Below are 16,345 nucleotides of genomic sequence, written 5' to 3'. Positions count from 1 at the left end.
GATAAATTGAGTGTGTCTGGATTTCTCCCTAGTGCTTGAATTTTTAACCATCTGGCCTAGGAAAACAAGAGTTACCTATTAAGAGATACAGGCAGTTAAATAGAATAATAAGGTTTGCAGCAATATTTCAGTTCCCTTTGTTTATAATTTAAACAGTAATTAACAAAAAAAAAATTGTCTGTCAACACAAGATAGTACACAAGCCATTACTTCAGCCTTCCTGTTTATTTCTGCTTGAATGAATGGTTCCTCTTCATGTGTGTGTGGAGTTTTTTCTCAAATGCATCTATGGCAATTCTAATCCTTGTAATAGAGTAACAGTAAAAAGACACTTAAACTGCCTTTACAGTCTGTAGATATTTGTAGCCTATTTTTGACAATTTACAGCTATAGTCATTACTGTTGTCAAACACATAAACAACAAGAAAAAAGAGGTTAGTAAGGAAGGAACACATTGTAAATGGCCTTTTTAAAAAGTGAAGCTAGGGTAATAACAGTTTATTGCAGTTTTTTTCGTTTCTTTCCTTCCAAGTTCTCAAAGCCTTTTCCTAAAATGAGCTGAAGTTTAAAACACTCCTGTGAAAATGTATCTTTTAGTTTATCTATGTAGAGAAACTGAGAACAGAAGTGTAATTGACTTGTCTAGCCTCTCACAGTAGGTCAATGACATTTCATATTAGAACAGAGCTCCTTAATTTGTGGTCTGTGATTGTGCCATTACATTGTCTTCTTTCCTGGAGACTTCAGTACTGTTTTGTTCTGTGAATTAAGTAATGCTCAGAAAGAGCAGGGCCTTAATACTTGCTTTGAAGATGCTTCCTTTCTTCACTATTGAAACAATGGGCTACATGCAGATCTGTGTCTGGGCGAAAGGTTCCAGGCAGGAGATGATTTGGGTTGCTTTCCACCTGAAGCATGCTTCTGCAGCATCCCTGCGCTGATAGACAAGGGCAGACATTTGTTCATCTCTCTAAACACTCAATCTCCAGCAAGCAAGATTAAGTGTGTCCCCCTCTCCACTTGAATCCATTGAGGTGTTGTTGAATCACCTCATCTAAGCCTTTCAGAGCTCACTTCAAGCAAAAGAGGCAGCAAGCATAGTTTTCCTTATTCAGTATCAGAATGAGTTTGAGAATAGTGTTCCCAAAAGAACTTCTGAGAATCCTAATTGAATGAATAACAGAGACCCCTTTGGACCTCTCATCTGCATGAAAATTCCAGCAAGGCCGGACCAGTAGGACAGAAAGCAAATGCTTAATGTATGAGGGGCATCATTACCTGCTGGTTGCCATGTGCTGAAACAAAGAACCAAAGTTTTGCATGCCTGCATCTGTACCCAAAACAGTGGAATAATTTTCTGTGGTCTCCTCAGTGATTATCTGTGAAAGAACAATCATAGAATATCCTGAGTTGGAAGGGACTCATAAGGATCACCAAATCCCATAATTGCTAGGGTTGGAAGAGACCTCTGGAGATCATGTGGTCTGACCCCTCCTGCCAAGGAGGGTCACCCTGAGCAGGTGACATGGGAACGTGTCCAGGTGGGTGTTGAATGTCTCCAGAGAGGAAGACTCCATGACCTCCCTAGGCAGCCTGTTCCAGTGCTCTGACAGCTCAGTGTAAATAAATTCTTCCTCACCTTCAGGCTGGAACTTCCTGTGTTTTAGCTTATGGCCATTGCTTCCAGTCCTTTCACTGGGCACCACCAAAAGGAGTCTGGCACTGTCCTCTTGGCACCTGCCAAAGTCAAAGCCACCAAAGTCCAAATCCTGGCCCTGCACAGGACAGCCCCAGGAATCCAACCACTTGCCTACAGTAGCTGATGTGATTGGATCTCTGTTGTGGTGCAGATGGTTCAGTTCAAGGCATGTAGAGACTTCCCCACCCTCCTTAATGAAGGCAGTGGCACCCCCTCCCAAAAATTGCCCCAGTATGGCCAGAGAACCTTTCAACACTCAGAAGGATGTAAGTGAAAATGTTGGTTTGAGATCCACAGGGGAAAAGTTCCAGCAAACAGCTCAGTCAATGACATACTCTGGTACTAAAAGAAACAAAGAGCACTGAAATTTATCCCCTGGGTATCTTCACTGCTGTCAGATAGACCAGAATTTCAACAATATTTCTGAAGAATAACTAGATATTTCCTTTCACAGGCATCCTTCAAATTTAGAGCTAAATGCAAACAGCCAAGATTAATCTGTCCATTAACAGCTCAAAACAAACCCGTTGCTCAAAATCTTGTAGGAGTTACATTGGAAGCAAAAGCCTCTGATGATTTTACTCTATGCCTGTGGCATGAAATACATTTTAGAAATATAACATTTGCAGAAGCTATATCCTTCCCAAATGTAGTTTATTAACTTTGAAGCATATAAGTTCTCAGAAAAGAGATGAAAACAATATATTAATTATACAGAAAATAGAAATAATGCTTTCAGTCCTGAAGTTTTGGGGCTATGACTGACATTCTGCTAAATAGATTTTTCTCTGTTGCCATTCTTCTCATCATCTTGTTACTTCTTTGCAGAGCTACAAGCAACCATCAGCTTTTATAGTTACGCAGCATCCCTTACCAAATACTGTCAAAGATTTCTGGAGACTGGTCCTAGATTATCACTGCACTTCAGTAGTTATGTTGAATGATGTGGATCCTGCACAAGTAAGTCCAGAAAAATGCTTCATTTAAAAGAGGAGTGCTAGTGCCTCAGCATTACAGAACAGCTTTAGGATGTAATTATTTTTTTTAAAACAACATTAAATACTTACACTCTAAAACATTGATTTGTAGCTTGCAGATACTCATAGGGGAAAAGGAATAAATCAGACCATCAGCAGCTTGTCCTCCAAAATATTAGTGCACACAGACATAAATGCATGCACCTGTTATTTATTCTAAGAGAACATGTTTTGGGAAGGGCTGCTAAAACCCAAAAATTAAGGTTGTAGAATTCTGACTCAAGTCTGAAACATGCTGTAGTGGCCAAAATCATGAACAGAAGCCAACATTCATTCATTAGCCTGCCTGAAACAGGTCAGTGACCTTGGTCTCCTTACCAGGGAATAGGTGTTCCCAGAGTGAAAATCTGTGTTGTGTATTGCACAAAATGATGTGATGAGCAAGGAGATAGGAACTAAACTAGGAGAGAGGAGCTAAAGATTGGAGACTAAGCATCCTTTGGAAGAGAAAAGAGGGCAATGAAACGTGTAGGGGAATGTAATTACCTTACAAAAGAGTTGCACATGCTGAACATGTTGTTCAGAAAATTGGAAAACTGAACCTACTGGTTGGCAATTTAATCACTAGGATTAATCACTTAGTGTCCCAGAGCCTGGGTTACAACTGCACAATTCCAAGTTCTTACAAAGATATAATTTCCTTAGTTCCAACAAACTGCACCAGCCCTCTGCTGGAATAATGTGGTGGTAATCTGGATTCTGAATATGTAAATATTTGTTAATTATTGGTTAAGAGCAATTGTGATTTTTTAGAACAGACTGCAGGTCATTTAATGATCAAGAATCTTTTTAGCTTTGTTTGGCATTGCATATACTTAAAAAATATTTCCTCTTATTTTTAATATGTAGAATTTGTTTTTAAAAGACAGTGATCTTCCTTTTGGTCTTTCAAAGGAACATGTAGGAATTCCACACACTGTTTTAAAGACTAAATTTCTGATTCTAAGCTCTGCACTGTCTCTACAGGGAGGAAAACAGAAATGAAAGACAAAACTTTCATTCATGAATCTAAGATTATTTTCTGAGTGAATAAGGAAAGACTCAAGGGAGACAGAGTGTTTTTTAATTTGTTGGCTGTGTTTTGAATTTACAACAGGGCATGGCTATTCCAAGCATGTATTAGCCTCCCAGGATTTAAAAGCTATTGGGATATGCAGTTAATGCACCTGCTTCTGCAGTATGTTAAACCTTTTACCTCTTAATGGAGTAACAATCTTTTCATTAGGAGTAAATCTCAAAACCCTCAGAGCAAACAGAAGTGGAGAGAGGGCAAAGCTTATTAAAAACACACATTACATTCAGATTTATTAATAATTACTGTTATGATTATTATTTATGTATATGTGAAGTGTTTACAGTTCTGTTTAGATATTACCATTTATGTGGATTGTTGTGCACTATTGGGAAATGAAATTCAACCCTTCACTGTGGCTCTGACTTGAAGAGAGTCGCTAGCATCACTTGCATGCAAAATGTGCAGACTTAAATGCTTTTGGTTTCTTTCGAACTTGAAAATCATAGCTTCCTAAAACAGCCCCAGCAAACAGCTCTGCTTATTATCATTTAAGCATTTTTCAGAGATCTGTTAGAACTGTATTCCTATGTATTTGAAGGATGAGTACTAAACTGTGCACATGTTAAATGATCTGAGCACTGGCATTTGCAACAGTTGTATGCATTGCATTTTGCTATCCTGTACACCAGCATATTTCATAATAAAAATTTTTGTAACATTTAGACAATATTTGGAAAGCAGTTGTCTCAGCAGACCACATCATAGGGAGGGTTAAAAAATGAAAACATATTTTCCTACTCAAAATTTCGGAGTTTAACTTGTTAACGTGATATCCTGCAAATCAGACCGTGTTTTCTTTTTTAATTGGTGTAGTAAATGGTTATGTTTTCGTAAAATGTAGTCATCTCTAAACAACTTTGTTGAGGACTAAGTATTGTAAGAAATGCAAAACAACATCTGGAGTAAATGTGATTTGTCAGCTCAGCTCTGGATCACCAACAGCAATGCAGCAGAATGAAGACCACAGCTGTTTTACTGATTGAAATAAAAAGTTCCAAATATGACATCAATGCTTCTGCAAGCAAACAAAATTTCATGAGTTCATATTTAATTTTGGTGAATGCTTACAAAAGCTGCATGCTGAAACTGCTCTAAATATCCCTGGCAAAAAAAATCATTAGTATTTTTATGAAAAAATAGGCAGATTCTAGCTACGAAAACCTCCTTGCAAAGTGTTGATTCAATCTTTAAAGTATTAACACAGACAGTAATTGGTTCATGGATTAAGCCATTGTTATATTATTAGACACTAAAACCATGCAAGATAATAGTAATTTTACTTTGTGATCTTTAGATACCTAGCAATAATTTTTTCTGAGAACTGAAGAAAGCATAATTAATATTTTGAGGTCTTACTAATAAGATGAAATTAAGCAATTATTGAAAGTTTAAAGCAATGTTAATATTAGCCAGTATTATCGGTCGCAGGTGAAAAACATGAAAGTTAAGTCCTGAGTTTCGAGAATTTATGTACCTTTCCTAGCATAAATCACATGCAGTTTGAATTATTAGCAGCTATTCAGGGCAGTTGTAGGTCCCAGGCCTTTGGTCTTTAGCCTCCGCTGTCTCCAAGATATGGCAATATTTGTCAGCCTCTCCCTGTCTAGTCATAATCTATTGTAGAAGTAATGCTGAGTATCAGAAGTGTTTTACTCCAGGCACCAGACACTGAAAGTACAGCAGCAGGAACCACCATGTTAGGTACATGGAAAGATGTTATGAAAGCAGAGAGCTCGAAACTGAACTTGGTGCATCGTGTGCTGTATAAAGATACTGTGCAAGAATTCTAGTAGTACATGTATGACAAATTCAAATACAGATGAGTATATTGAGGCAGCATGAAATCCAAGGTGATTAACTGTGTTCTTTTTTGTCCATGGTCTCCTGTAGCTCTGTCCTCAGTACTGGCCAGAAAATGGAGTGCACCGGCACGGTCCCATTCAGGTGGAGTTTGTATCGGCTGACTTGGAAGAAGACATCATCAGCCGGATATTCCGAATTTATAATGCAGCCAGGGTAAGGATCTTATTTCCAAAACAGTTTTGTCTCAGTAGATGAGTTGAGTCTACTCAAATCATAAAAATGAAAGCTAAACTCACATAGAACCATTTTCATTTTTCAGCATATTTATTTGAAAGCAATGGCGCAATACTGAGTCACAGCACAATTACAGAGGATAAAAAAGACTTCTATGTATAATAAAAGTAAAAGAAAAAATTAATACATATCTCAAGTGTGTTAAATGCAAATGAAATAAATGCAGCATTCAGATTGTATGATAGCCAAAAAATGCTGAAATCAGTGCTGTTTTCAATAGTTTGAAATTAGCCTTCTTGTATATTTGTATCGTGTGTTATGTGAAGAAAGCTGTGCACCAGTTTATGTTAGTTATGTTTTTCAATAGCAATCCAAGCCTCTTAGTGAAGATCCTCTCCCAATAACCACACTTCATAACATATGTAACCACTTCAGAAGGGCAAGCAGGTTGTTCTTGTATCCAGCTTTTATGCTCCCATAAAGTTGACAGAAGACTAAACAAGGCATTTCTTTCAAGCTGAGTGGAAAAAAGATTCCACCACAGGCCAGATATCTGGTCCCATCCAGGGAGCCTTTGCAATGGGACTCATATCAGCCACCAAAAAGCTATAGTTAGGAGTAAGCAGGACTCCGTTCAGAAAAAAAATCAAGAACTTCCCTGGGACCTGTTAGCTCGATGGGCAGGGAAAGACACCAAAAACATGTTAATATCCAAGTGGGGAAGCAGATTGTAAAGCTTCAAATACTTCCTTAATACTGTGAAGGCCTGGCATTTGCAGTAAATGTGGCAATATAAAAAACACAGCCTCCAGCAGGCTGTGACCTTCAGCAAGCACTGGGTCTGGCTGCTTTGGGAAGAGGAGCCATCAGCTGAAAGAAACTGGACAGGAAATCAGTAGATTCCAGACTCTGACATAAAGCACACAAAACCAATTGGAGAGCACATCTAGTGCCACATCCAGTTTTGTTTATTCCCATATCGTGTTAATCTTACGTCCTCTCTATTAACTCTTACTCTACAGAATAAAATTTAATGTCATCATTTCTATGTGTTGTTCATTTTAGGAGTGGCACTAAAATGCCCTCACTTTGCACAGAAGTGGCAAACTCTAGACTACAAAACCAGTTTTCATGTGCATGTTCATTATGCCCTTTTCAAAGGACTGTAGTTTTCTGCCACTATCACTTGTTCTGTGCTCCTTTTTTATTTTAAATCACCATAAAGCAACTGTTCAGTAATGTTTCACCAGAGGGGTTCTGACTGCTGCAGTAGAGCACAATAAAATAAAATGTAGTTAGATATTTTTTTATAAGCTAGAAACATCTGAGGGTTCAATTTGGTTTTCTTAATGTTTCCTGCTTCAAAATATCTTGAGAGGGTTTGACCTTCCTTGTAAAAAAAGGACAGAAACACATAAACGTTCTTAAAAACACTGAAGCTTATATATGAAAACAGTATATAATTGAAGTTATGTTACAGCTCTGTCTTTCCTACCAAGCTCCACCTATCTTATTAATTAATTATTTGCTTGATTGTGCAGATGTACTATTGCTATATTTTAGCCTATTGTATAACAGTCTGTTTAAAAACTCTTGTTCTGACAACTCCATTGAAAATTAAAAGTCATCAATCCTCAAGGGCAGTTGAAGTTACATTAGCAGTTTGTCAGCAATCATCTGCTTGAACAAGTTCCCTTCCTGATGCAAATACCTGAATTTCGTGCCAAACAAATAGTGTTACTTTTCCTGCTTTTGTCCGGATCCCTGCAGCCCCAGGATGGCTATCGGATGGTGCAGCAGTTCCAGTTCCTGGGATGGCCCATGTACAGGGACACTCCGGTTTCTAAGCGCTCCTTCTTGAAGCTCATCCGTCAGGTGGACAAGTGGCAGGAGGAGTACAACGAGGGAGAGGGACGCACGGTTGTGCATTGCTTGTAAGTATGGAAGCAGAAGAGAGGGATAAGGGAATTCTGTCACAGAATTTGTGTCAGGCTTTAAAAGATTTGTAACGAGGTGAAGAGGCATCTGTCTAATCTGGGGCTGAATAAATATTACAACTGCTCATTTAAAAGCTTCAAATGCAAGAGGAATTGTGTCATTTTAATGCAGATTCATGAGTTTCCCCATCTGTACTTTGTTAAAGCCCTATGGAAAGATGATGGGTTTGAGTTAACTCCATTTTATATAAAGAGTCCAGTGACTCTTGCAAATGGGAAAGTTGCGTACTTATTCGCAGCAAATCAAAAATGTGCCTTCAGAACAATGTACCTTTTATTTCTGCAGATAAGGATGATAGAAATAAGTAGTCTTGGAGGGGTGATTCATTTTCCAGGCATAAAGCACAGGAGTAAAAGTGGTGTGATAGACCAGTTACGATGATCCTGTAATTGCCTAACCTTTCTCTAATAATGGTATATTTTTTTGTCCTCCTCTGACTTTGTGCTCCACTCATGCAGACTGTCATCCACTCTGCCACCATCCTTCTTTTGGTACAGTTTAATACCTGTACATGCTTCTGCCCTCAGAAGTAGCTGATCTTTTGGGACTGAGTCTTCAGCAGTTGAAGTTGTATTCATCTTCCTCTAAACATCTGTTTAAAGATGTTGCCATGATAGAGAAGGGACCTGCAAACAGGAAAACCATGTTCAGAAGTTGGGACCCTGTGTCAGAATGATGGAGGAGAATCTAAGAGTATATTAATGATTCCCACTATCACTGACCTTGAACAAGTCACTGCTCTTCAGTTTCCCCATCTGTAGTATGGGGATAATAATACTTTCATCAAAGGAGCATTGTGCAGTGTGATTAATTAATGTTTTGAGATCTTTAGCTGAAAAGACCCTTTTGAAGTGCAAATTACTGTTATCTCTGAGGTGGCTGATGATATTAAATAGTTGTACAACATCACACATGCGTCACTTCCAGGCAGTAAAGAAAGAAAAAGCTCTAATATAATCCTTTTAAATTACTTTATTTTAATTAAAATTCTCAAACAGTCCCACAATATCAGGCACTGTTTTGGCAGCAGAGAGCATTCTTTTCATAGTGCCTGGATGTGACAGATGTGCGACGTTGTATCTTCCTTTGAAAATCAACCATTTGCAAAGCTTGTTTGAAAGACCTGCTACCTAACTAGTCTGCACTCTGGTAATTATTAAGGTTTATTATTTTCAGTGAAGCTCAGCCTAAAGATTCTGATTAGAATAAGTGTAGAAATAATGGGGCTTCCAGAAAGAAAGAGATTCTCTTGAAGATTAAAAATAACCAGGGATAAAGTATTATTAAATACTGTATTTGATCATGTATATGAACATTTGTGCCTGGCTTCTTTGTTAGCGATTTGCTTCGGGTTCTCATCCTCTGATAACTGTGGGTGGAGGGGGAATACATCTGCCTTTAGAAGCAGCCCTTGCCAGGCAGCCAGCCCCTCTTCCTGCTGCCAGGAGCTGAGATAACTAGCCAGGGGGACATGGCAGCACCACCCAGTGCCATACCAAGTGCAGCCACCAGGACTCCCCCAAATGAGACTTCTGGTGCTTTTGCAGTTCCTCCGAAATGCCTTTGTGTCCAGGAGGAAAGCACCAGAATCTGGAATTAAAGAGCTCAAAGATTTGCTTTCTCTGTGGCATTTCCAGGCCTGATGCTCACTGCAGCCATGTGTGTTTACAATGCAAAGCAGTGTTGAACTGAAACTAAAAGTACTTTATCCTTATTTTAGCATCCTCTTTGTGCTGTCTCCAGTGTTCACTGAAGGGTGGTGCAAAACTCAGCCATTCAATTGCCTCCAGGCTGTCAGCCTGCTGACTTCTGAATCATAGCTTTGAGATCTTTCAGCATGCCAATTCCAATTAAAAATCATGTTTTGCCTGGAGTTGGGCAGCCTTTGGGGCCAGGAATGTTCTGTGGTTTCTCCCTGCTGGAGCTCATGCCTTCTGGAGCCATCCCTGTTGCTGTACAGACTTGTGCCACAGAGTCCATTGTAACTGAGCCGTTTTATCACTTTCGCTGCAGGAATGGAGGTGGCCGCAGTGGGACGTTTTGTGCAATCAGCATTGTTTGTGAAATGCTTCGACATCAGAGGGCTGTTGATGTGTTCCATGCTGTGAAGACACTGAGGAATAATAAGCCTAACATGGTGGACCTTCTGGTAGGAGCTTTTTAACTGCACCATTAAATAGAAAATGTTCTTTTTCTCAGAAGAGTCAGTAAGATTTCCAGGATTTGCAGTGGGAGTTGTTCACAAAGCAAGCGAGTCATTTTCAAAGGGCATAATGAAGTCACTTCACTTGTAAGAGTATTTTTACACTGCTTTCTTCCCAAGGAGACTTTGTCTCTGTTCGTTTGAATTTTTTAAGAGTTTTAAACTTTCAGATGAACATCCTTATTAATTTTCTTTTCTAGCAGGCTGAACCAAGTGGAGAGCAGCACTTGCATGGTAGAAATAATAGTTATGTAAAATTAAATGCCAGATTTTCAAATTATATATTTTATAAATAGCTTAATCGCCTAATATTTATCAAAGCCATGAATTTCAGTTTGACATCCAGAATATTGCATTTAATTATGGTTGCTCTATCTCATAGAAAGATTAAAGAAATTCAGAAACAAGGGGCCATGTGCAATTATTTTCCTAGAGAGTGTTTTATGAGCTTTTTCCTAAATGGAGAACTGCTGAAGTGCCAGCTGCTGTGCCAGAAGAGCTGCAGAACAGCTTAAACCAGCAGGTTCTTACACTCCAGTGTGTAGTTTTGTACTTGGAGATGGGTGTAGCTCGATGCCCTGTTCTGAAGCCTGGGCTATAAAAGACACTTTTACAACATCCTGCTGCAGAGGTGGCTGCTTAAGAGGCAGCTGCATTTGATTTAGTATCACAGGCAGGAGGAAGCAGCATCTGGGCATTTTCAGGGATGTTAACCCAATCTGAGCCAGTTTTGCAAGCTCTGGTTAGACAAATTGGGGTCATTTCAGCAACTTTTCTGTAGCATGCCCAGGGTGAGGCAGGTGACATCTCACTGAGTTGGTCCAACCTCTTGTACTTTTAGGAGAGGACCCCCTCAGCTGAACTGAGTGTGGCACACACTGGAGAATAGGCAGAGAGAGCAGGACTTTGACACACAGGTGAAAGCAGGCAGGGAGGGATATCCACCTCCCCACCACGTGGATGGCTGTACCTCCCCTCTCCTGTGGGAGGCTGGCTCCCACCATATTCCCCCATCACAGTGCTCTCTCCTGGCCTGTCTCTGAAGTCCCAAACCCTCCCCTAGGCCCAGCTCTGGCCAGGCAGATGGAAAAGGGCCAGATGTTGTCAGCTGTGCAAAGCAAGGAGGGAGTTCATGAGCAGCACCAATAGTGTGGAGCTGTGAGTCTTGTGTCAGTCAGAAACTATCAGACTTCCACAGTGATGGGAGGGAGCACCTTGACTGGCTTCTTTTCCTCTCCTTTTTATCCTCAGGAGGAGAATCATCGTGATGAGAATCATACATTTTTATTTCCTAGATATTAAGAAAAATGTCCTTCTACTTCATTCATGTAGTATAGTTTATACAGGGATTTGGCATGCTGGTGTTCTCCATCCTCCTAGAGCTTAAGCCCACAGAACTCTCTGATCTCTTATTCATTTATTTAATAGAAATAAAATGAAAATTACCAGTGTAGAAGTACAGTTAAAGAAAATGCTCTCTATAAATTCCCATTTGTGAGAGTTCTCCAGATATAGATTTGTCATGCAATTGTCTCCATTTTTCAGAAGAGAATTTTTTTAATCAAAAAAGCTAAATGTGTTATTTTAAATAAAAATATATCTTTTAGTAAACTGAGAGTGGTATTGGGAATGTCTGGAAAGCATAGAAAGGCCTTGTAGGGCCTTTTTTTATTAGGAAATTTCAAAGCACTTGTGAAAGAGATCAGTATTGTTTTCCTTATTTTTACAGACAGAGGAATAAAGGCAAGGGACAACCAGGATTTTTCCCATTATCACATAATGCACTGACTGAGCAGAGTTAGAATGACATCTCTTCAGTTGTAGTCTGCCACCTTGCAGGAACAAATATTTGAATTAGCCAGGTTTCAATTTCTGTGTAAATGGCTTCATGGTAAAGGGAATTGGGAGACTTGAGTTCTTTTCCTGATTTTGTTACTGAGTTTATCCTTTATGACTCTTCTTATATTAATGTGTCTTTGCCTCAGTTTCTCTACTGCAAAAAGAAGAACAGTAATATTCATCTACCTTGTAAAATTTTATGGTAAAAGATGAAATGCTCAAAATCATTACAATGTTTCACAAAAAACAGGTTTAAGACTGCTTTATCAATACATGTCATGCACTTTCTGGCTAGATAAAAGGCAGTCTTTACCATCCATACTTAGAGATTCATCTCAATTTCACTGAAACCTTTGGTTTTCCTCCAAGTGTAAAACTCTGAATGCCACATCTGGAAATCTAATAATTTTTTCAGCTGTCATACAAAGGTAACACATGATATTGCAAAATATCTATTATGGGATGCCCGAAGCATTTGGTGATAAATGTTATTGGGCCTACCCACAGGTGTTGTAGAAAATAAATTTAAATATACCTCTCTGAAGCTAGCTAGTCTAAAGAGACTTTTAATATCCACCATCAAGTGAATAATAAAAATGTACAAAGGACACTAGTGAGTGAACACAGTGGGAAATAAGGTATGTCTGCTCTTTAAGACAGATATTCGGCTTACTGAAAATGACAGTTATTCTGCTAGATCAGTAAATCAGCATAAAATGAGCATGGAAGAGTGGAAATGGATGAGTGGCTGATCTCTTGTTTTGATCTGTTATGTAGTTATAGAACAATTTCCATTTATTTAGAAACATATATGCAATAAAAGCAGAAAAGGAATTTACATAATACTCTGTTCTTTCCCTTCTTCTTTTTTTTTATTCTTTTCTCATTCTGAAGAAGACACAAGCAGTTTATGGAACCTTGCAGGACTTTAAACACATACAGCTCACTCATCACTTAGGTTATTGTGCACATTAGACTTGTCTTCTTATGACGTGGCATTTCTCAACCAAAGAACTTCTAAATGATCCATGCTTGTTAATAGTGTTTTGATTTTATTAATAGTATATGGTCTTTTGCATGTAAAGTGGACTCTCTTCTCAGCTAAAATGTGACCCAAAATCACAAGTATAGGCCAAAAGATTTAATCCTTTAAAATGTTTGCTTCAGGGAAAAGAGAATATATCTGAAGATCTTACTACTCGTGATGTTGGGCAAGGCTGAGTGCTGTCAGCTCATTAAATCTGTTGTTGTTCCTAAATGTCAATATGTGCTTAGTTATCCTTTATTAATCAAATAAAGTGCATAAGCAAAAAGGGCATTTCAGTAACAGAAATAGTTATAAAACTGGCAAGTGTTTCCAAATTGAATTTTCAGAAGCCTGAGCCCTTAGATTCAGGGAACATGCACTTACTATTTCCTTCAGCTTTTTCTTCATTTAAATATTTGTAGTATTTTTGAGTATTGTGAGTAGCAAAAATGGAAACAGGAGAGGGGTATGTATGCACATAAAACTGGGAAGTTATCAGTGACTGCACCATTTAAAAGTTTCAGAGTGGACAATGGTCAGTTAAATTTGTCCTCTCCATTCCACTGAAGACATGAAAGGGGCCAAGACATGACCTTTTGTCCCCAACGATGCAGAGTGGGTTTGCATCCCTCAGAAAGGGGATTTATTTCCCTGGGACTTGCTCTGTTTCCAAGCAGCTACAAATAAAACCAGCAGGTCTGTGTTTGAAGCACAGGGCTGGCACCTGAAAACTTAGGCTCTTTACAGTTCCTCTGTTACCCAGGCTAACTTGACCATCACTGGCAGTTGCTAAAAATTAATTGGAATTAATCCAATTCATTTAGCTCGGGCCCCATCTCACAAGGCTATTACATAGTCCTGTGGATTGGGTCTGGGCTGCAGATAGAGGACCAACAGTGAGTACTCTTGCCCTGAAATGCAGCAAGTGTCTGAATGACATTAAAATAAAAGTTGTAATCTGGGAAGTACTAAACGCTGGGTCTATTTTAAGATAAATGTTTCCAGGGAGGAATTTCAACAACTCCAATTCTCATAAAGTGCTACATGAGCATTTTCACAGATGACAGAAGGGTTGCAAGTCAATTTGCTTATGTGCAGTCAGTTTTTCTCATACAAGTGTATTACAGCAGCTAAATACTCATCTAACATGAGCAGCACCATAAGTTACTATGTATAGTGTCTATTGTCTGGTTAATATAAAGATTTTCTTATCTGAACATAAATTGGATTTGCAAACTGTTCCCACTGACAACAGCTGATAGTAAATAATTTTAACAAGAGAGAAATATTGACCCCTTTAATTAAGTTTCTTCAATAACTGACTTTGTGGTTTCCTTTTGATTTTTCAGGATCAATACAAATTCTGCTATGAAGTGGCTTTAGAATACTTGAATTCTGGCTGATTGTCTAAACAGCACAGACAGAGCTCCTCCTTTCACTACCACAAACAAAGCAAGTCACTTCATGATGCCTGTGTAAACGAGATGAAGACTTCTCAGTGTTATGCTTCTACTGCTTTGTATAATTGGCTCTTTTTAAGAGCCCCAAGAGATGTTTATAAAACCGCTTGCACTGCCCGACTCCCACTCCGAAGCTGCTGCTTGGCACCCCTGTGAGCCTACACCGAACCACGTGGCAGTCCTTGAACACCTTATCCATGCTCAGCCATTGATGTGGTGAAGCAGCATAGTCCTCTGGTAAATAAGAGAGCACAATTATATTCTTATGAAGGAATTTGTACTTTTTCTGTTACTTTTCGTTGCCTGTGATTCTCAGTTATTGTCACAGCCTAGTGTACATTTCTGTTCTGTGGAGAATGCTGTCTGGCATTTTGATAATATATGATTTTAGTTATATTTGTATTCTAACACGTGCATAATTAACAAATCATATGTAGCTTATCTGAACTAACAGAAAGACATGTACCAAATCATGATAACTTTGTTGAGTTGTAATTTCTATCCACTTTGTACCATTTCATAGAGAGAATCTTGATAGAAATGCAGTTAAAAATGCAAAAGACAGGATGCTCAGATTAATATATCCAAAGCTTTTTCATTTGTTTATATTGTAAATATTTTTTGATTTCATCAAATTATTTATTCATTAAAATGATTTTTTTTGGTGAAGCACAGTGAGTGACAATCATTTTTATTAAGCCCTGGAAATGCTTACTGTATGATAGTGTAAACATTTGTTTACCTTGTATGGATTCTCAGCTCAATAAATAATTACATACATGATACAATTTTGTTTAATTTAATATCTCTTGGCATCTGAGTGCCTTCAACTAAGCCTCTTTTCTAGATTAAATCTAGTAAATAATGAGCTACCTCCAGTGAGTGTTTATTGTATTATCCAGTGTATAGTCCAGCCAATAGTGAGGTCATGGAATCACAGAATCATAGAATGGTTTAGGTTGGAAGGGGCCTTCAAGATCATCTAGTTCCAACCCTCCTGCCATAGGCTGGGACACCTTTCACTTGACGAGGTTGCTCAAAGCCCCATCCAGACTGGCCTTGAACACTTTCAGGGGTGGGACTTCTCTGGGCAACGTGTTCCACTGCCTCTCACCACTCTGAAAGTGAAAATTTTTTCCTAATATCTATTCTAAATCAGCTCTTTCTCAGTTCTAATCCATTCCCTCTTGTCATGTCACTACAACCTCTTGTAAAAAGTCCATCTCCATCTTTCTTGTAGGCTCCCTTCAGGTACTGAAGGGTTGCATTTAGGTCACTCTGAAGCCTTCTGTTCTCCAGGCTGAGCAAACCAAATTCCCATAGCATTTGCTGGGATCCCTGGAGCTGGATGCAGCTCACCAGAGTGGAGTTAAATATGCTGTGCCAGTATATGAAAGAGGTGAATTGTATGCTTAAAAATGCACAAATGCAGAACCTGAGAGATGCCCTGTTCTGAAGAAGAGATGGTGTTGTGCTTGGTCTTGTCACAGAACCCTCTGCAGCCCTGGGCATTCTCTGCCATTCTCTCTGTGCCTGCTGCTGCTGTGGGAAGTGCTCTTCTTTTTGAGATGTATGATTGCTGTGAGGGGAATGTAATTCCTTCTGTTAAAGACACCAATGCTAGAATGGCTGGTGGAGATGTTACTCAAAAAATCGTGAAACTGATCCATTACTAGAGCTGTTGTCAGTGGCCAGGTTTACATCATTAAAGAGATTCCTGAGAATGGCTGTACTGATCTTCCATGGTGTTTGGATGGTTCCTCTTTCTACAAAGCACTGACCAGTGTCTGAATGTGCTGGGAATTGCCTTTGTTGCAGCAACAAGGGGGAATGAGTCAGCAATAGCTTGCTGAGCCATCTGCTGGAACCACAGAACATTTTTTAATCCAGAAGTTTCAAGGAGACATTGCAGGCAGAGCAACTGCTCAATACTTCCAAAGCTTTATGGGAAACCCAATTCAAAGATGTGG

General features: G+C 39.0%; 1 protein-coding gene across 6 annotated transcripts in view; it reads left to right on the top strand.

Moving 5' to 3' along the window:
• PTPRM (protein tyrosine phosphatase receptor type M) overlaps positions 1-15,163 on the top strand; it is a 442,321-nt gene extending 427,158 nt beyond the window's left edge. For all 6 annotated transcript variants that reach the window (XM_059467174.1, XM_059467165.1, XM_059467156.1 and 3 more), the window contains 5 exons: positions 2,528-2,659; positions 5,702-5,827; positions 7,619-7,782; positions 9,860-9,995; positions 14,265-15,163. In XM_059467174.1, coding sequence (XP_059323157.1) covers positions 2,528-2,659; positions 5,702-5,827; positions 7,619-7,782; positions 9,860-9,995; positions 14,265-14,318 — 612 coding nt within the window. In that variant the 3' untranslated portion in view covers positions 14,319-15,163. The remainder of the gene's footprint in view (positions 1-2,527; positions 2,660-5,701; positions 5,828-7,618; positions 7,783-9,859; positions 9,996-14,264) is intronic.
• The last annotated feature ends 1,182 nt before the right edge of the window (positions 15,164-16,345 follow it).

This window comes from Ammospiza nelsoni, chromosome 1 (assembly GCF_027579445.1).
Source record: "Ammospiza nelsoni isolate bAmmNel1 chromosome 1, bAmmNel1.pri, whole genome shotgun sequence".
NCBI lineage: Eukaryota > Metazoa > Chordata > Aves > Passeriformes > Passerellidae > Ammospiza > Ammospiza nelsoni.
Note: the sequence above shows the minus strand (reverse complement) of the source record. Positions and strands in the feature narration are given on the sequence as shown.